This window comes from Crocodylus siamensis, chromosome 12, assembly GCF_052110815.1.
Source record: "Crocodylus siamensis isolate JL-2025a chromosome 12, ASM5211081v1, whole genome shotgun sequence".
NCBI classification, from domain to species: domain Eukaryota; kingdom Metazoa; phylum Chordata; order Crocodylia; family Crocodylidae; genus Crocodylus; species Crocodylus siamensis.
The window spans coordinates 30,874,391-30,896,610 of NC_143406.1; the positions used below are offsets into that span (position 1 = coordinate 30,874,391).

A 22,220-nucleotide genomic window follows, 5' to 3' on the forward strand; every position below is an offset into this window, starting at 1 on the left:
GTTGAAGCTGAATTGAATAGCTGCCTATTTGCACAGGCTTAATGGAGGCAGGGGGCTTGGAACATCCTCCTGCAGTCGCATGGATTGCAGCAGGAACAGGACCCTGCAACAAGAGCAGGTGTCATCTCCAAGAAGTAGAGCGAGGATCCAGAAACCTACATTTGGTGGCAGCTTCAGGGTCAGTAAAGGGTTAACCTGGCTTTTGGTGGTAACACCTTTTGCAGGAGCTCCGTGGAGTGCTCCACTCCCTGCATCCTTCCCACTATCTCCCTTACTGACTACTCAGGGCTCATGTGCCCGACACAGCAGCCACCTTTGCCACTTGTGGCTCAGGGTAGTTGGCCACCTCTACTCTAATTATTGTAATCAATAACATGCAGTAGAGTGATATGGCTAGTATACATCTGGTTGCCTTTGAGTCCTCACTCAAATGACCAGGTACCCATTTATTCCTTGATTGACTGGTATCCATTCTGCGGGCCACATTTAAACCTCCCCACTCCTTTAGAAATACATTAACCTTTAAAAAGTCCCATGAAAAAAATTGGCATCTTATTTAAAAATGCTTAAATCAGAAGAGCTACATGCATAAGACTAAAGGGAAAAGGGTCACATGCAACAACACAAAATGACTGTCTGGACTGAGATTTACAATTTTTCCACAGACTTTACCCAAAATAATTGTGTGCATAGAGTGGCTATTTTTAAGCTGTCCAAACCGCACACCACATAGCCTTTTTTAGTGAGCAGGCAGCCAAATTCTTCAGCATCTCAGAGAACTACAAGTAATTTTAAAAAAATCTAAATAAATTTTACAACTTGCATGAAAATCCCCACTCTTTCCCCCTGCCCCGCCCTCATCCCACCATGAGTCATTAACCCTTAACATATTTTTGATATCCTTAAAGAAAATACAGCACTTCTAGATCAGGGGATTAATAGAGAATGTATTATAAGTGTCAAATTCCCAACAGCAGACGCATTATATAATGTGCTACACATCACAAAATGCATCTGAAAAATTACCCTGAGATCATGAATTTGTATCTCCCTGTGTGCTCATGAGATGAGGGATAAAAAAAAATTGAAAACAAAATAGTGGTAAAAAGATCAGCCTGGCATTACATAAAAATAAATCAAGTTATACAATTAAAACTAGTGTGAATTTTGCATATAGAAGCATCTTCACTTACATGTTTCTTTTATTTGACAGTATGTTTAGCCACTAATATTCTGTTGCTCAGCTATGTTAGAAATGATTTAAGTTAGTGAAATTGCACTACTTGCATCTCTGAAGACAAACATAGTTTGACAACAGATATCTGTAAGAGAAGTGCTTTCAGAAGCAAAGTAATAAATAGTAACTATGTAAAATGGTCTGTACATTCTTACTCATACCTGGTCTTTGCAAAACATCAGCTGAGTTATTCTTTGAACCTCTTTGCATGACAGAACAAATCTGCTTGTATGGTGAGCAGATTTAAATTCAGATTCTAAGCCACCTGTAGTACCTACACATAGACAGCCTGAGTCAGTTGTCTAAACAGGTGGAACAAAGAATTAATCCTGAAAACTAATTGTTTATACACAGATAAGCCAGGGGGAAAAGCCCAATACCCCCAGATCACAGGGGAAGGTATAGATAGGGTCTTAGAAATCTCCAATTGTAAACTGAACAAATGGGATATATTGAGAATACCATAAACTTAGAACCTCCCTATGCTATTTTTAATCATTTTTCAAAATAGATGCAAGTTCTCATCTGTAAACATACTATAAATACATAGCTCTGGTTTTATGAAGGTTAAATTTGCAGGTGCAGCTGCTATTTAAAATAGATTTTTACAACATTATTTAACAGGCCTTCAAAGAATAGACCGTTTTTAACATCCCTGCAAGAAGTTGTGTTCAATATAATTATCCTCATGAAAGAAAGTTAAAGTTTCCTTACCAGATTACTAGCCATATTTTCATACTGAAATTTATGAAGTCAAAATTTTCTTTTCAGCTCACTGGCCACCAGTATAATGAAGTACATTATACATAAGTTTTCTAAGTAATAACCAAGAAGTATTTTATAGGATATTATCCAAAAGTTCCAGCAAGTTTTTACTGGGAACTTCAATTTTCGGAAATGTATTTGAATTGTGGAAATACAACCTTCATTCCCCCTCTCTCGGTCAGATGCTTAATAGCAGCGTTTTACTTGCTTACTTTAGCTAGCTTTTAATTCGGTTTTCCCAGTTTCTCTTTGATGTTCTGATGCTGGCCATCAAGGTTGAAATCCCTCCCCAGACAGTTCAGTTTGAGTAGTAACCCCACAGTTGCTCCATAAAATCTTGGGCTGATTATACTTTGCTTCTCGTTTGGTACTCTATACCAGTGGTCTCCAAACTTTTCTGATCGTGCACCCCTATCTATATAAATAGAAGTTCTAATATTTTCTTCCCTCACCCCAATGGATCGTCGCACACACCCCACTTTGGAGACCACCGCTCTAAAGAACCTCCAAAATATTGGCTATTCCCTGCTTGCTTGCAAAGGTCTTCAGTATTGGAATGCATTGCATCTACTATATTGTACTAGTTCATTCTCAAGGAAGCTTTTGGAAGTTTCTGTAGGGCAGCCAAATACAGAAGTTCCTATATACACCAATGAATAGTGGAAATTACATTTATTCGATTCTAGGATAAGATTTTTTCTGCATTTAACATGGGTGGGAAAGCCCCTTGTTTTAGAATCACGTACAAGAGTGGGAAGGGGTACTGCTGGCTCTTGTGCCTCAGGCTCCAGTCCCTACCCAGGGTCAGGGCCTTAGCTGCAGCTGCTACTTGTCCCTCCCCACCCCCACTGTCCCTGGACCCCACCATCTCCCTCCTCCAGCCTTTCCCAACCCTTGCATTTCTCCCCTATGCAGCCTCTGCTTCCCCCATCCCTCTGTCCCTCCCCCCTTACCTTTGCTCTTCACCAGCAGGCTCTGTCCATGCACTGAGCCCAGCCCATAACAGAAGCACACAGCCTGCATGGCTACCATGGGAGGTGGGCTAAGGCAAGACTCAATGCCCCAGACTGCAGCTTGAACAGAGCCTGCTGGCCTGGAACAAGGCTAAGGAGGGGAAAAGGCAGAGCAGAAGCTGGGAGGAAGGGGGGGAGGGTGCAAGCGGAAGCTGGCAGGGTGCAGTGGGGCCAGGCAGTGGACAGAGGCTGCAGGACGGGGGCAGAGGTAGTGGGAGGGCAGTACAAACAGGTGGCAAGCTACTCAACTGCCCAGTAGTACCTGCTTCCCCTACTGCCTACCCCCCTGCAGCAGTGGGGGAGGTGGGGAGGATTAAAGAAGATCCCCAAATAATTATTTTCTATACAAAGAAAATTATAACGAATTTATACATTTTTTTTGTATAGAATTTAAATTATTGGGGGGTTATCTTATACTCAAGGTCATCTTAAATTCAGTGGCTGCCTAAAGTCAAGCAGCCACACCTGAAAGTTAGGATGTGTGTGCAAGAGAAAGACATCTTTGATAAGGATGCCACTGGCCCTAAAGAAATTTAATCCAAGACAGACAGCATGCATCTTTTTATCTTAAGAGCAACATCTTTAGCCCATATTTTAACAGAACCACTGTTCACACATATGATGCAACACTTCATAACATGTTTTGAAATTATTCTACACAAAAGAGAAAAGATTTTATTTTAAATGTATTCAGTATAAAAACCAGACAGTGACTAACAAAGATGTTCACATATAGTAAAATACCTCCTGCATGTCTTTGTTACACTGATTTTGACAATTAATAGTTTCTTGGTCTGTTCTGTTGCCATTTCAACTTTACACAAGAAACATACTTTTTCAAGGAAAAAAGCTCAAAGTAGGAACATTTAATTGGTAGTAAGATGGTGTCTGCAGGTGATTTAACAAGTTTATGCAACATTTGAAAGGATTCATCCACTCCATGAGTCTTATTCTGCTTCCACGACAAAACAAAGAAAATGCAACATATCAAAGAAAACCACTAAACTCCTTGCCTGGCAAGTTACGAAAATACTGTTCTGCTATTGACTTAGATTTTCCATGACGTCACTCTGAAGGGTGGAGCAAACTTACATTTTCAAGAAGTGAGTAGCTGTTAGACTTGTGGAAAGGAGCAACATTAGAGGTGCAAATTAATACCTCCTCTTGTGATGCAAGCAAATGTCAAGGTTAAGAAATGTCATGCGTTTCACCATTTCTGTCTCACATAAACAGTGAGCTAAACAAAGATTTTCTGGGTCATAAACAGAATAAAAACATAATGCTTTGCCATGAGGCAACCAATATGCATGTTATGTTAGTCTCTATTTATCACCCGATACCTTGACCTCTGCACTACTAGATTTACAAGCATTTTAAAACTTTTTAAAACTGAACAAAAGCTATAGTCCCATATTCTGCAGAGCACTCCAAGGCGCTGACATCTTAACTGTAGATGAGTTCAGTGGGCTGTCACACAGGACAGTCTGGCTTGTACTATTACACCACTTCATGCTCTGTTAGTGTACATTGGTATAAAATTGCAAGATGAGCCCCACTACTAAGCCCATTAAGGTATCCCCAATACTAATATAGAAAACACATTTAAAAAAAAATACGAAAATATTCAAAATAAGGACAAGTATTTGCAGAGGTCAGTGTAGGTAACACACTATGAAACATTCATTGATCTTATCTGATCTTTTGGAAGGCATTCTGTTGCAAAAAAAACGTATAAACAATCCCCCCCACCTCGAAACATTGCACATCATGATTCACCACACACTGGAAATAGCCATGTGAAAAAAATTAACTTCACAACACCCAAATGACAATGCAGAAAGCAGCCTTTACACCATGCAGAATGACATGTAAACACTTCCACTGTGGTTAGAGTGTGGTGCTAATAATACCAAAATAGCAGGTTCAATCCCTGGTGGGACTAAATGATCTCTTGAGGTCCCCTTTTGGCCTTACTCCTCTATGATAATGATAACTTCTCTTTCCTGTTTCCACAGAAGTAATTTCAATCTAGGGCTCTTGGCACTACTGTCTACTGCTCTGTTCATCAAGCCTGAGCTTTATTGAGCGAAGGTAACTAATACTCACAGCTGGTGTATTTGTGAGAGTTCACCTCGTAAATACAGTGTGAAGTATTTAAAGACTCATACTGTTTTATACTTATTGTAGTAAACTCTGGTTAATTTACCATTCCAAGCTACCACTGCAAAAAGTGGCAAAAGTATCCAGTAGTGACCAATTATCAAGAGTAGATCATTGGAAAGGATGGTGATCATCTAGTAGCAAATTGAAACAGCAGCAAATTAAACCATAATGACAGAATTAGATAAATCCACCAGAGATTACCATTTTGTGTTGCCAGGTGGTAGCCACTATTGTAAATTCTGATGGTACAGCCATATATCAGACCTGAAACTTGTAATGTTGAAAAAAGCTCTTATTAAACATTTAAAACAACCTGAAACAAAAAAGCATCAATTTAGCAAAATTAAAGTAATGTATCACCTGTATATACATATTTGTATCCTTAAGCTATCTAGCAGCCACTGTTTTCAACATTACGCTGAAGTGTTTTCAAAGTTAGCCATATTCCAACTATTTATAAAAAGGCACAGTTTAAAGGAATATAGTTATAATATTTATTGCTTATATAGATTAACACAGCTTTAGAACCATAGCCTATATTTACACTCCTAACAGACTTTACTAAGGCATCATTCAATCCAATCAAGACAAGTCACATTTGAACCTTCCTTATCAAATCATAATCTATTTTAAACAAGGATCAGATGCTAGTTTGGAGTTTCAAGCATAAATTGCTAGAAGCATCAGAGACTTGTCCCTCAGTTCTTGTAACCAGCATCTTAATGCCTTTACTCAAGTTTTATTTTGATTTCAGAAACCCATCTTTCATTGCAAACAATCAGTGTACAAATCATATCTAATACTCTGAAAAACTCCTTCATACAAAAGTTATCTTCTAAATGGAAAGATATGGCTATCAGACTACCAAGTAAAAAAAAAAAAAAAAAAAAAAAAAGATTACATTTGGATTTGATTTTACAGTTTTACAGGTGGGATACATGCTATACACAATTAGCAAAAGACTGAGGTTTGTTTAGGATCTACCCTTTGGCTCTCATAATTATAAAAGGAAAGATCATACTGATATAGAAATGTTGATAGACCCTTGACTATTAGAAAAAAATACATATATTTCCATATTTATAACTCAGTAAAAAAATCCAAAGGATGTATAACTGAATTCCATCAAGAAACCTCTCTATCATGATAAAGTTTTAATTAATGAAAAAGCCAGGTTAAGAAACCCTCTCGCATAATAGTCTGAGCTGTCTATTTGGTAAAACATCTATGGGAAAGGAAAACTTCAGACTTCTTTGGCTCTCTCTTAAAGGCAACTTTAAACAAAAATTAAAGTGAATTTTAGTGCTTGTAAAAGGTGCCAGATTGACAAGACTGGAGATCAGAGTCCTTTTTAGCTAAAGAATACAGACAACACTTCTGTAGAGGCCTTCCCCACCAGAGGAAAAAACAGCAAGTCTCTCTTCCTGCCAGGTCTGCCTTCACATCTGTGCTGAATCTGCTAACAGAAGGTAATAGTGTGCAACATTAATTAGGTAAGAATAACTGCATTGTCATCACTAACTTAATTTACAGAAACCAACAAGACAGGGATGGCATTTGATCATTATCGACATGGGCCAAAATGAGTATGTGGCCTGTCAAGTGACAAATTATTTACCTTCTTACTAGACCCAAGTCCTCAAGCAAATTCTTAATATTGAAACCAACCTAGCAACATACATCTTGATTGATTCATGACAAAAAAATACACAGCATCATACAGAGATCTCCATGAAGTTTAGCAACAGCTTGTAAAGGTGCTGACCAATCTTGAACATCCATTTTTACTCAGCATTTTATTTTGCCTACAAACGCTTATAGGTACCAAGGAGAGCTTTACAGTTTGGACAATAGTGATCCACATCTTGGAGAGCATCAATGCAGAAAGGGATAAAACAGCAGCCAGCTACACACCTGCAAAAGACAAAACAGTATCTTTTGTGCTGTCTTCAGCTCATAATAAATAACATTCTTCCTGCACACAATGCCTGCACAACTGAAATTAATAGATATATATCTATCTCACTGGACTTTCACTTTAGTTTTAAGCATGCCTTGTGGTTGAAGGCCACTCAGCTCATCATATCACATTTACTGGGAAGAACCAAGCGAGTCCTAGCAGTTTTCAAGCAACTATAAACATGTGGGCACTTCCATTTTTCTTATTCATGACTTTCTCTTGAAGTGCAAAGTGTTTCTGACTTACTGCTGCTGGAGTAAGTTAACAGATGCATCGGTGGAAGTTTATTTCTGCCTACTTGGCTTTTAAACCAAAAATGTGTTAATATTAATAAGTAAAAACAGGACTAGGAAGTTTCCTGTGAAAGCACCCCAGCAAGCACAGACTCTTGGCACGTATCTGCTCTATGGGAATGAAATGGGTGGACAGAATTAAAATGAAAGGATAGAATGTAACTCGACATACCCCAGCAGGCAAAGGCTGCCACAGGACAACCAGGTCAATGCTCCTGCATTGTGTGAGAGACGTGTCACTACCATCTTGTTACAGGAAGGGCAGCACATCTGAACTGGACGGTCGTAAAATGTTACCGGCTGCTGCACATACACTGTCTGAACTGCAACTGAGCAAGCAAAGAAACATGTTCTAGGACTGTCAAACGATTAAAAAATTTGACTGCGATTAGTTGTATGATTTAAAAAATTAGTCACAATTAATTGCGATTCTAATAGCACAGCTAAAAAACTCAAAATCATGCAGGTACTTTGTATGGTTGGGGGTTGATGCGGGAGATGTGTATGGGGGGGAATTTGTGAAGGTGTGGGGGGCTCTGGGTGTGTGGGGGAGTTGGAGCCTGGGGAGGTGGGGAGGGGGCTCCACACGTCCTGGCAGGAGCTGGGGTACCATGGGTCAGAAGTGAGAGACAGCAGCAGGGCTGTGGCTTGGAAGTGAGGAGCCAGGGAAGGGCACGTGCATATCACTGGGCCCCCCACAATCATGTTCAACCTGCCACAGGTGTCTTTTTTTTTTTTTTTAAACTAAAAATATGGAAACCCTACAGGAACGCAGCCCCGTGGTGTGTAGAGCAGCACCCAGCAGATAAGTCTGTGGAGGGGAGGGGAGATGAAGGGAAAGGAGCAGGGGGTACAGATCAAGGCCCCCCACAGTGAGGGATGGAGTAGAGCAGGGACATTGGCAGGGGCTAGGGTGAATGGGACCCTGGGTCCAGGGCAGATAATGAGATGGAGCCTCATGGAAGGGTGTAGGGGGACCAGCTCCCCATTGCTGCATGCACCCCTGGGGGAGGCATAGGTGGCACATCCCCCCCAGATTTGTGCATGGGGCAGAAGTGGGCTGTCTGTTGTGGGCTGGGGCTCTTCACCCTGTTCCCTTTGCCCCATGCAGCCCACCTCTGTCCTGTGCACAAATCGGGGGGGGCGGTGCTTGTCTCCCCCTGGGGTGAGTGCCTTAGTGGGGAGCTGCACCCTCCCCCCTCAGTGCCTTTGGATGAGCCTCCTGTGGCTCCATCCCATTACCTGCCCCAATCCCAAGGTCCCATTCCCTGCTGTCCCTACCCCTGCCCCACTCCCTCCCTCACTGTGGGGGCCTTGATCTGTCCCCCCACCCACCTCTTCACAGACTTACCTGCTGGGTGCTGCTGTATATGCCGCCGGGTTGCATTCTTGGCTGCGTGCATGCTGTGGCTGCACGCCTGCATGTGACATCCCAATATGGCACTGATATATCAGTGCATCTCTAGTTTGCCTGTGTGCAGCTCTTCCCACCCCTGGTCCTTGGAGGTGGCTGGTGGAGGGGGACAGCAGGGCAAGCTCTCTTCCCCCCACCCCCCAGGAGACAGTGACAGTTAGAGTTAGCAAGCTCCCCCCCCCCTCCATCCCTGTCCATTCCCCTCCCCCACCATCATTCTTGATGGGTAATTTGCTAGTCATTATTAATAATAAAGCTTGTCAGACACAGTATTATAAGTAGGGCCTTGTACATATTCAAGAATCACTTCTGCCTTGTGTCCTGTAACATATAGAGTAAAATGCAGTTAGTTTGTCACTAGGAGTCCTTCCCATGTGCAAGTAAAGACACAATGGGATCTAGTATATAATTTACACAATCATGCCTCCTGCCATGCCACATGTATAGTTGATTGTATCAAATTTGATGCATCTCTGCATGACTGAACATTTTATTACTATATTTTTGCAGCAGTGCAAAGCAAAAGAAATGATGACAATTGAAGTCAGTGAAAAAGAAATCCAGATACCCTCTATTGCATCTGTAAAGCCTTCAGATACTCACAAAACACCGGACATACTTCAGCTTTTGGCTTAACAGGATACAGATGATCAGCCTTTTTGTTTTATATTCTATAATTACTTTTACTCTGGCTATGAGCATAGCAAAAATCTTTGACTAACTCATATACCTCGAATATAGTGTTGTAGTAAGACATTGTACCTGATTCATTTATATGTATAATTACTATTTACTATATTTTTCTTCATTATAAGTATCAAGAATCATTCTTGGATGTTTCTATGACATGCAAAATATAGTGATGTAATAATTAGTCATTCATGTTAATCAGTCTTCATCTCAAAAAAGTTAAAAATATGGCTAACAACTGATAATTACTGACAGTCTCATAGATATGTAGTCATCACCAATCCCCCTTGAGTGAAAAGTTAACCATATTTCTATTTGTTCCACTACACATGCAGTCTGGCAGGCTATGTAGAAAATCTGTGAATCATGATCACTGCAAGTCTAAACAGTACCTGGATTAGGGTCCCTACATGCTACCACAAGTACAAGAAAATTGTACAAAACATCACTTACTTGGATTAGGAGCTGGTACGGCTTGTGTAGGATATGGAGGAGGATTCATACCCTTTGTGCCTGGTCCATGCCCAGGTTCTGGCATAGGATAAGGATATGGATAATTAACATTAATTCCTGTTGTCTCTTCATAGGAAGGAGGTGCAGAAGGGCCTGGGTAGCCTCCAGGAGCTGATGGACAGGGCTGAGGAGCAGCCATTGGGTCTAAAACAAAATGGGGAGAAAACCAGAACATAAAATGTTTGGCAAATTATTCAGCTATGATACAGCATGCATTCAGCTAACAAAAACAGGGCTTGCTGGTAAAGATTTTTTTACTTGGTAATCTGCACAAGTTTTCTTATATTAAATGCAAGTCTTGACAGTTTTCACAGTGCTCTTCCCAGGGTTCCTTGCTATTTAAACTGAAAATGCTAAGGCACATCCATCATCTCTGGTAAACATACTAAACTAGCAACCAGTCCCCTTCATCTCTTGGGCCAGGGGAGAGGAGGGTTCTCTGCATATCCCTTTAAATAGAAAAAGTGCAGAATACATTCTGCATTAATTGGAACATGTGAACCATTGTTAAAATAAGATACATGTTCAGGATATGGTGGTTATTTTCGATTCATCATGGAAGAGTTAATATAGGACCATTTTTGTTGGTAAGTTTGCATAGGTAAATGCAACTCAAAAAGCCCCTTCACCTTTCAAAGGTTCTCAATGTTACATTTGTTATTTTATATTAAAGATTCAATGCAAATTCTGTTCAAGTTCAAACAATCATTTTATGGCCATATATCATTGGCATAAAAACAATGTTTTTTCCTCTTTCCCCCATTTATTTCATTCTGGCCCTATGCTTACTTTTATTGTCTCCCTTCTCCCAGGCTAGGGACAGACATTCAAAAAGCCTGAGCCTGAACTGCACGTTAGTCTAACCTGCCTAGGTTGAACCAGTTTGCAGCTGGACAGACATTTCCTCTGGACTCAGCAAATATAGACACATGCCTGCAGTGGCTCAGACTAGAAGTCCAGGGATGCTAAAACATTCTTCCCTTCTATTCCACAATGCTGAGCTGAGGGGGGCATGGCCAGGCCCTGGCAGGACATTCTGATTAAGGAGGGGTTTAACCCCCACCCTCGCCTGTAGTTCCAGGCTTTTCCCCACTCACTGCTCAAGGAGCAGGAGTGTTGCCAGCCCCCAGCTAGCACTCTGAGGCAAAGGGCAGAGGATATGCACTACATGTATCTGTTGATGATATTGAGCGTTTCCATCTTCTTGCTTCTTCATGCTGTCTACAGCAAATCTGACAGGCAAGGGAGCCATGAGGGAGCTGATAACACAGCATTTAGCAGCCCGTCAAGAAAACAAAAGCCTCTCATTAGTTCAAGCTCTCCTTAAACAGCCTTTTGCAAGAAAAGAATGTAGGGACATTACCAGTTATCTGTTGATTGTCTCTAAAACCCCTAAGTGGACATTGTTCTGTCTGCCTGTCCCAGTGAAACTGGACACACACAGACATCCCTCAGCATCAGCTAGCACATCACATGCTTAAGGACCATGGCAGTGAAGGGTGAGGCAGGGGGAAGCCAGTGAGACCCAACTGTGCCTGCAAGTTTCTGCCAGAGCTCTGGCTAGGGCGCAGAGGGGCGAAGCCAGCCCTGCTCTCTGGAGCAGACAGCCCAGCTGAGCCCAGAGCTGCAAAGCATCTGGGATGCTGGGGGACTCTGGTTTAAACTTAAACCAGGAAGGGGTCGGAGACAGACATTGCAAAATGTCTTTATAGTAGGCTAGATGGAACCTGCATCTAGGACAGAACTTATCTGCTGCTTACTCCATATACTTCTGGCAGTATAGAAATAGAAACACAAGCTTCAAAACAAGAGAAATGCCATTAGCATATTTTTGATTCCACATTTGTATAAAACAGGTTAATTCGAATTGATATAGTAATAAATTCAACAATCAGTTCCTTCATAACTATTCCCATTCTTTAGGAGACAACTATGAGGAATGTTTCAATTTGAAGAGAAGCTGCTCTTAGTAATGCCACAGAGACAACATAGTATTTCAGTTGTAGAGAAACCTGCCTCAGTCCAACTCCAAAGAACAGTCCTCTACTGGGATACACTAATCACCTTATTAGCACTTACATATTACAAGATACCACTACATATCCTGCTGATATACTGCAAGTGTAATGAAAATTAGAATTTGGACACCTTACTCTTTTGGTAACTATTGTCAACAACTTAACCGATTTCCAAACTTACAAATCTAAGAAGGTCATTTAAAGCCTTAAGGCCAACCTCCAACAGCAAAACTACAAAAGAAAGTCTTAAACAAAGGCAACTTCCTTGTTTGGGTGGGAATTCAGACCAACATTACACAAAAGGGTTTACAAAATGAAGTTAAACAACAAGCAAACCTCTTCTCACAAGCTATGCCACATACTTTGTGAATTTTTCAGTCTATTTACAGAAACAAACTTACTAACACTTCCTCTAAAGCTATCACAACACACACTGTTACTAGGATATTATTTATAATAAGAACAGAAAGACAACAGAGCTGGGTTCCTTTTTTAAAAAAAAAAGCAGTGCTGACCATAAGGGACCCATTAGGAGTTCATTTAATGTGGTAGAAGAGCAGAAGGCAGATCAAGCTCTGTTGCAACAGGACAATGGCTATCATTAAGAAAAATCTCCAGATATATTGCAGGACACAGACATAGTCCATAAAATTGTTTATTTTCCTCAATGGACTTTGATGCCAAACAGGATCAGTTAAAAAAATTATAGCTCCTTCCCCATACACTTTGGGTAGGGACAAACACTCAAAAAGCCTGAGCCTGAATTGATTCAACCTTTGCAGGTTAGTTTAACCTGGCTAGGCTGAACCAGTTTCCAACCATACAGACAATCCCTCTGGACAGAGGAAATTCAGGCACATGTCTAGAGCGGCTCAGCTGGAAGAGGGGAGGGGGGCAAGGAGGACTAAAGCAGCCCTCCCTTCCCTCTCCGAGCTGAGCTGAGGGGGTGTGGCCAAGTCCCAGCAGGGGGCTCTGATTAGGGAGGGGTGTGAACCCCCAGCCTGCCTGCAGTCCCAGGCTTCTCCCAGCTCGCTGCTCAAGGGGTGGGAGTGTTGCCAGCCCCCAGACAGCACTGAGGCAAAGGGGGCGTGCGCAGTGCATGCATCTGTTGACCATATGGAGCTTTTCAAACTCCTGCCTTGCTTCTGTATACTGCCTGCAGCAAAAACTGACAGATAAGTAAGCTGGGGGTGGGGGGACTGATAAGTGTCACCCCTATCTCAGTGTTCATCACACCATTAAAAAAACAGAGGGACATTACCAGCTACCTGTTGATTCAGCACAGACCCAGTATGTGGTCTGCTAGCTAATACACAGATACCTTCTCCACAAGGCAGAGGGAAGGAGGGGAATTCCTGCTTAGCAGGGAGTGGTGGGGGGTGGGGGGGAAAGGAAGGAGCAAACCGCTCTTAAGCAGCTTTTCCAAGAAAGGACAACTGTTGAATAGCTCCAAAAAGCTTGCCTGCCTGTCATCTCCCACAGCACAGACTGTAGCCAGCATGTGGTCTGCTAGCTAATGCTGAGGAGTCTGTGAGGGATGGGGAATGCCTGCTTAGCAGAGAGTGGGGAAGTGAGAGGGGGAGCCAGGCAGATGCCTGCAGAGACTGCTGAGGTCCAGCGAGGCAACAAAGGGGAGGGCCAGCTATGCTGTGAAGCAGAGAGCCCTGCCCAGCTAGGGAGCATACTGGGAAGCTGGATGACTCTGATTTATCTGAAACCAGCAGGGGATCTGGGACAGACACTGGATTAAGCAGTTTGACCCAAATCAGTTTGGTCTGACCCAAATCAGTTCAGTCTGATCCTATATTCAACCAGGTTTATCACAAACCAGTTTCAGCTATTTTGAAAAGCTACCTTTTGGAAAGCTCTGAACAAGAGTTTCCTTGTGCAATTTTTTTGGAAATAATTGAGAGCAATGGCTCTAAGCACAAAGCATTTTTGATTTCAACTAATGTGTGGAATCAGTTCAGTGAGCTATTAAGGTAATTATAAAAAGCATGCAAGCCCATCATTCTGTCACTGACTGAAATGAAAAGAAAGGATGTTAAATTCCATGTATTTTTTTTCATCAATTGCCTGCCCAACACATGTTGATAAAATAAGCTCGATGTTCAGCTCTGGAAATTAAAATGTTAAGAATTTTGCCCTTTAACCACAAAGGTATTTTTATATGTCTTATTTCAGAAATCAGCATCTGGGCCTTGTAAACAAATTAAGGTTTGCCTTGTTTACAAAGCATGCTGCTAGACGGGGGCCAAAAACTATCCTGAACCCGCACATCTGACTGCTGCTAGAAAATTCTGTGCCTCTGAAGTTTGGCTTATTTCAGTTGACATTTGGTTATCTGAAACATAATGTAAGGAACCTGACACTAACACAATCTAAGATTAGATACATTTAGAACTCTCGAGCTATAGCAGCAATTTCAACAATGCTCTCAATTTATCACAAAAAAACTAGATAGTACCAGTATTCATACATTTCAAACAGTGCTCAGCATTACCTAGACACAACATGCAGGTTCAAGGACATAGCGATGGCTAGCACGTTATCACAAAGTAAACAGTATTTTTAATACAGCAAGCAATGCTTGAAACAACGAAACATGCTTTAAACATTTCAAAATCCAGGAGTGGGCAGAGAAGCATGATTATCAGAGAAACAAGGTGGAAGGTAAACGGGAGTACATAAAAGTTGTTTCAACTACACTTCAGAAAAAGGAAACCAAGTTAAAAATCAATCTACGCTAACACATTTCATCAAGAGAGAACCTGTATCAAGTGAAAACATTTGGGTATATAAATCCTTTAGGACTTGCTGAACTACAATGACACTTTAGTAACAGCCATTTGTGCTTTTAGAAAAGCATGTTATCTAAATAGAGCACAGAAGAAAAAACGGATCAGTTATGAACACAAAGGCTGGGTACAGACATTCAAAAAGCCTGAACCAGAATCTATGTTACGCAGCTTTCTGCAAGTGGTGTAGTTTAGATCGGTAGCCAACAGAACACACATTCCGGGGGTGGAAATCTTAGACCAGGTTCTGCCATTTTTAAACCAGTCTGTGTGCTCCAAACTTCTGTTCTGTTACAGGTACAGACCAGTTTCTGCTCACTTATACCAGTAAAAGTGTAATGTCTGTACCTGGCCTTAGGAAAGCAGTGGAAAGAAAAATGAGAGAGAAGAAAAACCAGACATAAGCTTCATATTGACCAAACCAAGGAACTACTTAATAAATAAGAGTTTACTATCACTTAAGCACTCTGCTCAGCTACAGTTTTTGCTGCACATGGTAGCTGAACCAGACAGCTATGTAAATACAAGCTGCCCATCCATCCAAATTTTTGCCTCATCCACATTCAAATATGAATTGGTTTAAATTTAAAATTAAATTTAGTAAATATGGACACAGTGGACACTTTTACTTTGATTTAAACTTGGCTTGTATTAATAGTTCCCCCCAGTCAAGGACTGGACAGTTTTATATTGGTTTAACTAAATTAAAGACGCACACAAAACACCCCTTTTAGTTAAATGGTACAACCTAAATACCCTTTTTTTTTTTTTTTTTTTTTTGCATACAACACACTCCTTCCCTTCCCCCGCTCAATCCAGCTGTTGGAAATTGGGGGTGTGCATTATAAGGAACAAAACACCATAATAGCAATTTCTGTTGCTGGTAGTGGGGGAGAGGGAAAGTAATGCTGTAGTGGCTGTATGTGGGGCTCCCTAGCTGCTGCCTATGGACCCTTTCCTTCCTCTCCCCCCCACCCCAAGCAGAAGCTCCTGTTGCAGAAACTTAGCTGAAGTGCTTACTGCTACTTACCAGTCTTTTTAAAGACAGAACTTTTCCCCTTTCATTCAAAAACAAGGTGAATATTTTATTTGAGGGTATATGAGAAAATACAGTAATTTCTTAACTCAGCAAAATGAATTCCACAGTAGCAAACAATGAATGTTTGTGGGGAAACTATAAAAAACTCATATCTTTGAAGCAGGCACACATTTCTGGGAGCTAATCTATTACATCAGACTTAGAAGCTTGTTTACTATAATGAAGCTATGTGAATCAGTAAGCATTAACAATGGAGAAATACATAGAGCATGACAGTCTTGTGGGTGCAATAGAACTTGTCCAACCAGTAGGTCTGACAGCCAAAAATGAAGAAATAAAGTAACAACTCTTGTGTTGTTCAAGGGAGGGACGAAAAAGATAATATTTTTCAAGGTTCCTGAAACACTACAAGAAAAACCAAAAGCTAAGCGTTGTACCATCAAATAATACCCTCCACATGAATTATATCATTAAATAGGAATGTTAGGTGCTATAAAACTGGTAGGCATTAAGGTGGAACCCAAACCAAGTAGCTGGTCATTCCAGAAGTTTTCCCATTGTCCAGCTCTCAGTTTCAGAGGGCATTTTGTTTGTGCAACACTATCCCAAGAGATTTCTAATATTTGGTCAGATTCTTTCAAGCTCCAGTTCTCTTGAAAAGCCATGAATATCTGTAAGCCTGCAAGATCCTTACTGAATGCAGCAGCCTGTTACCCTGACTGCAGCCAACTGACTGAGACTGTGGAATGAGATTCCCTGAAACTCCCAGTGGATCCATTTAATTCAATGGTCAGACACCATTGTTTTATTTCCCCAATAATGGATGTCAATCAACAGCTTGTTTCATTCTTTAAGGATGAATAAAGGCTTCAACAAGATAAAAGGCTGAATTCTTAATTCTTATTTTGCAAAGATCTAAAAGCATTTTTTAACATTAAACCTTGTAATATTGTACAACGCATGTATAATATTATTGTACATGCTACAAATTTGTTACCATTGGGTACACATAGAAAACTGAGGTAGGAAAATCAGAGACTTGGTCACAATTACATTGGTCTATTTGACCCAAACTTCAGGGATCCAACTGTGTTACAAAGTATACTACCACTTTATAATTTGATCATACATCATAATACCTAAAAATCAATAAACTTAGAAAACTAGTAACTAAATTTACAAAGCTGGCCACAACTCTCCATAAAACAGAACCAAAATCCAAGGATAATGCATGTGTAGGTACTATTAAGAGTTGCACTGTTTCAATGCTGAAATAATAATGTAATATAAAAACAGCTGGGTGAACAAAAATTTGCACACAAATTCAGATATCACTAGCTAAAAAGGATGGGGAACAAAACAACTTCAGTCTATATCCTTGGAAAATCCTTACTCCTGTTCTTCTGAAAGAGAAATTTTGCAGCCTTCCAAAAACAGCTTTTTTGGGTCCAAGACTGTGGTAGAAACTCCCAATCGAACTAAGAACCATCACAAACCACCCCAACTTTGTGCTGTAGGGCAAAACAAGTTCTTTGACTTAGGCAGTCAAGGTTCTTTGGGTAAATGTGATATCTTTTTTTAGACCAACTAAATAAAAAGAAGGAAAAAATTGTTCTTTGCAAACTTTCAGGCATAAACACCCTTCTTCAGGCAGAGAGAATCTGCTGGGATCGTGTGTTCCTTCGTGTGTTAGAAAAGGTAAGACCTTTTCTAACAACACATCGGTAGAGGTCCCCCTTCTTTTCCCCACCCCCCCTTTTATACTTATGAAAACATTCCCAAACAAAAATGCTCTAAGTACACCTCTCATACTTAGGAGGGAGCAGAGAGAAAAAGCTGTCGGGTTTTTTTTGGTCACATTTTTAAATTTACCTAAAAAATGTAGTCCTGAATGAAGAACAAGAAGTCAGAACATTCTCTTTCAATATTTGCAAAACGAACTATTCCAAAGTCATATTTGTTTTGGAACTGACCAACATTTAGAAGACTGTAAGAAAAGGTTCAGACAGAGCAAGACTCTCTCCCTGTTATCAGAAACAAACATCTACCACTCCTCCAAACGCAGGTTTCATCAGCAAGAACAAAACAGGGTAACATTGGATGCAGTTAATATTGCGCGCTTTACTGTGCAATGCTACAGATACTTTAAAAAGATATTAAGATTCCACTCATTCAGCCAGACAAGGTTTCAGCCACAACTTTTCACACCAGCCATTGCTGACGTTCAGATCTCTCTGAACTGAAGGACAAAGGAAAGCCCCCTGCCCAACTGTGTGGAGGAGGAGGAGGAATTCTGACCAGTTGCCCTGAGGAAAGCCCCAAATCTTACAGGTGCTGTATAATTTTAAGTGCCCATTCAGAAGGCACGACTTCTACCGACATTATAAGGAACTGTGTGCGTTATACACAAAATGAGCCACTTATTTAAATTCAAAGAGACATTACCTTAATGGAACAGGCACAGTGCTGGGCTGGTAGCGGAGTTCCAGTCTTCTCAAGACACTCCTTCCTTAAGATTCAGATAGGAAAGATGGTGGTGAAAAGAACCCGGCAATCTAAAAGAGGACAATAAGGGCTTAAAAACAGAAGGCTAAAGCAACGGACACAAGATTATTTGCATATACAACTTGCAAATTAGGCAAAATTACTGGTGCTTTCACAATCCAAAACTACAATATACAAAAAGACTTTAGGAGTAGCATGCAGACTACATGCAAGAATGATGCACAGAAAGGCCCTAATCATTTCAGTAAACTCCCTAATACATGCCTGTAATTCAGGCAAAGAAAATAATTGACAGAGACTGCAGCTTCTTGGTGCAGACTATATACCTCATTAGCTTTCAACCGAAGAATGCATTTATAGGACAAGTGGGCCAAAGATTCTAGCCTCAGTGTGTGCTCAGGACCCCAGTGACTGCCTACAGTGCTCCCCTCCCCCACCAACTCATGGTGCACAAAACAGTGGCTATCAACTCACTACACCCAGCTGTACTCAGTGATATGAAAACATGTTGACCCAAGTGCTAGCCAGGAGTACATGAGGCAACTTAAATACCCACTTCAGCTATTCCTATTGCTAATTATGATTTTGGAGGGAGAACCATGACTACAGAAGGCTGCCACTACTCCACAATCCTTCCTGTTTTTCACCATACAGACTTTTATCCAATGCCTATTTTGGGGAAAAGGAGCAGCACCCCTTCTGGTCACTTTCTACCTAGGCAGGCTCCTACCACAGCTCTGCCTCCTTCCACACAAAACCAACTCATTGAGCAGAGAAAAGAAAGGGAAAAAACCTACTAAACAGCTTTGCTTCAATCAAAACTGCTCAGATTAACAACAGTTGTATAAAGCATACAGGAACTATGCCACAAACCCAAGTTCAGAGAGTGATGCACCAAGACACTGCTCTCTCAGAGCCTGACCCTGACCCATATGAAACCCTCCTAACCATAATGAGGCCAGGTGGATCTTGCACCTGTTTGTGGAACCTAAACAAACCCTGATGGCTTCATTGAGGTCTACTTGGAAAAGCTGGCTTCATTCAACCAAGTATCTCCAAACCAGGTCCTGGGGCATAAACCTAAAGCTATTAACAAGATTCTCACTCACCCCCTTGCTCCAAAGTGTTGACTGTTTAACAGAGTCTCAAAGAAGTATGCAACATCTGGTTATACATAGGGCTCTACTTAACTTGCAGCAAGACAAAGCAATTTTCACAGCTTAAGTCTTGCCACAGAATTGATTGTGCAGGCATTTCCTGTGGCTCTGCCCCTGGTCACTGACTGGCAGAGGGGCATTGGTATTGTATTTAGCTTCTTAAAGGATGGTACTGAAACATGTTCACTTCACTGACTGATACCTTAAGTCAATGGTGAGCTATCACTGCAGTGATTGTTGTGTTATCTTTGTATTGAGGTGAGCACTGGGACGTTCTAAGACAGCATGTTATGTAATGGGGGATTAGGTTGATCGTGTGTGAAACTGTCCACGATTGCCAGGAAATATTGCATTGGCAGCAACTATGAATTAAGCAGACTCCTAGTTACACATACTAATAGTCTTGCTAAAGGAGAAAATTATGAAATCTTTTAAGGATCTATTATCCTGGAAACTTATTGGCTAAGGACTTATTATGAAGCCCCGATTCCTATAACTTCCCTCATGGACTCAAGTTTAGAACTGACCAAAAAAACCCCACTGACTCGAGATAAAACCTGACCTCATGCTATAAGCTAGTTGACAGGCAACTGCGCAGTGTGGTGCAGCAAGGGTATGTCCCACCTGGCAAAAGTATTTTTCAATCGTTATCCGAGTATAAGCTTGAAACATTTTTGGAACAGTCACTAAAACGTGGGTCACCCTGGTCTATATGATTTTCACAGGTTGTGCATTACAAACCATATGGATGTGTTTGATTGGTGGGGGATGGGGGGAAAGAAGGAAGGTGATGCTAGCCTGAATTCCCATAAGGATTTTTCAAATCCCATAGGAGACAAAGGGAGCTGTCCCTAGGTGTAGCAGCTTGAGGTAAGTACTATAGAAGAGAATGAATAATTTAAGTAGTTCACAATCTGTTGACAAGTACCCAAACATGTTTAAAGCCATGTTTAGAGGGTCCTGTTATAATGTACACTTTACCCCTACACCACAACAATACTGCAAGCAAGTTTGTCTTGAAACACTGGCTTGTGGCCTACAAGAAAAGCATAGACTTTGCCAGCATTTTGACCTGTTAACACTATGAAGTGCCTTGTCCACACCAGCATTTTCCCAGGTTTTAGTTAACACATTAGCCAAAAACTAGTAAAGAAACCTTCTACCATGTAACCTACATCCTAAAAGATCTTCTTTAGCATGTTTGGCTTAGGTAACTGAAAAAGTACACTTGTTTTTGTCTGTGAATCCAGGGCTTAATTGTGTGCCACTGGGGAACCCAAAAGGAAAGGGAGAAGAAAAAAAGAGTAAGGATTGCTTTATTGTCTATAGGCAAAAAACAGCAGTAAGGCAAGATACTGGATTGCAAAGGAACAAGTAAAAAGTAAGAGTCAAGGCAGTCATTGCCTTTATCAGAATTGCAGATGAATTGGGCTGGTTCTTATTTTTCTTTCATGAAATGTTTCCATACCTACTTTGATGGTACTATGTGAGAATATGTAGACGTACACATTGATTCCATAATACAAACTAATATCTAGATAAAATGATCGCAGTTATTGGCTACATTAGAAAAAGAGGATATAAACAAATAAGAATTGGCTGAAAAGTATCAGTTCATAGCAACATATATATATTTTTAAATGTCTCTAGCCATCTTACCAGTAATACAGCCATATTGCTAAAACTAAAGCTGTGGTTTAAAAAAACATTTTTCACCATTATTTATAGGTGGGGCATTCAGGTTTCTTTTCTTCTTCAAAACTTTTTGTACATCATTACACTTAGGAAGTAAACGAATTAGCTATATATTTGTTTACAGTCTATTTTTTTTGTTCTCACTTATGAACATGTTTTGATTTAGCTATTTATTCCACACTTGTGTATACAATCTGAACTAATTTGCCCCGAAATTTTTTTAAACTCAAAGCCTTATTTGAGTAGGCATTGGGATTAAAAGGACACCGCAATGTAATTATCTTTAACTCTGGCTGTAATAATATTGACAAGAGCAATTAGCAATACCCCAGGCACAGAACTGGCCCAGCAAATGTAAAGTATAATTTTACTAGATTACAAACAGGTTTAACTTTTATTTTTTAAATCACATTTTAAAACTAGTGCAGTACATATACATAGATAAGGTTTGTGTCCATCATCAGCTACTTTTCAGAATAAAGCCTGTCAAAAATAATTGTTCTAAAACTCCTTCATCATATCTATACATTTTGGTGAGGATAGGGTTTTTTATTTTTTTAATGGTCATACAGGGTGGCTTAGGACAGAGCACCAATGTTAATGTTTAGCTCTGTAACTGTAGTAACTGTTGCCTAATGCAGGTTTGTCAGAGCTACATTATGCTAGCTTGTTTTTTTATGTTAGTTTTATTTTTACTGACTCTTCAGAGAATCTCAGCAAACAAGATGCCAGACAAGAACAGCAAGGATAGGTTTCTAGCTTTTATTAATAGCCACATCTGATTACGCAGAAAGAATGAGATGCAGAGGAAAAACCAAAAAGGAAGAAAATACAACTTAGGGGAGTGAGTGTGTGCGTAAATACCAGGATCTTTTCGTCACTGAGTTTCAAAACAGAGGGGGGTTGTATGTTTTAAATTTCATGACTCCTCATGCTTAAATTCACTGTATTTAAAAAGAG

The 22,220-nt window shown here is 40.5% G+C and overlaps 1 protein-coding gene across 2 annotated transcripts in view; it reads right to left on the reverse strand.

The window, feature by feature from the left end:
• Window positions 1-3,909: 3,909 nt before the first annotated feature.
• Window positions 3,910-22,220, reverse strand: part of LITAF (lipopolysaccharide induced TNF factor) — a 29,458-nt gene continuing 11,147 nt past the window's right edge. For both annotated transcript variants that reach the window (XM_090023821.1, XM_090023820.1), the window contains 4 exons: window positions 18,349-18,458; window positions 9,989-10,192; window positions 7,604-7,760; window positions 3,910-7,092 (listed from right to left, as the gene is read on the reverse strand). In XM_090023821.1, coding sequence (XP_089879947.1) covers window positions 6,984-7,092; window positions 7,604-7,760; window positions 9,989-10,187 — 465 coding nt within the window. In that variant the 5' untranslated portion in view covers window positions 10,188-10,192; window positions 18,349-18,458 and the 3' untranslated portion in view covers window positions 3,910-6,983. The remainder of the gene's footprint in view (window positions 7,093-7,603; window positions 7,761-9,988; window positions 10,193-18,348; window positions 18,459-22,220) is intronic.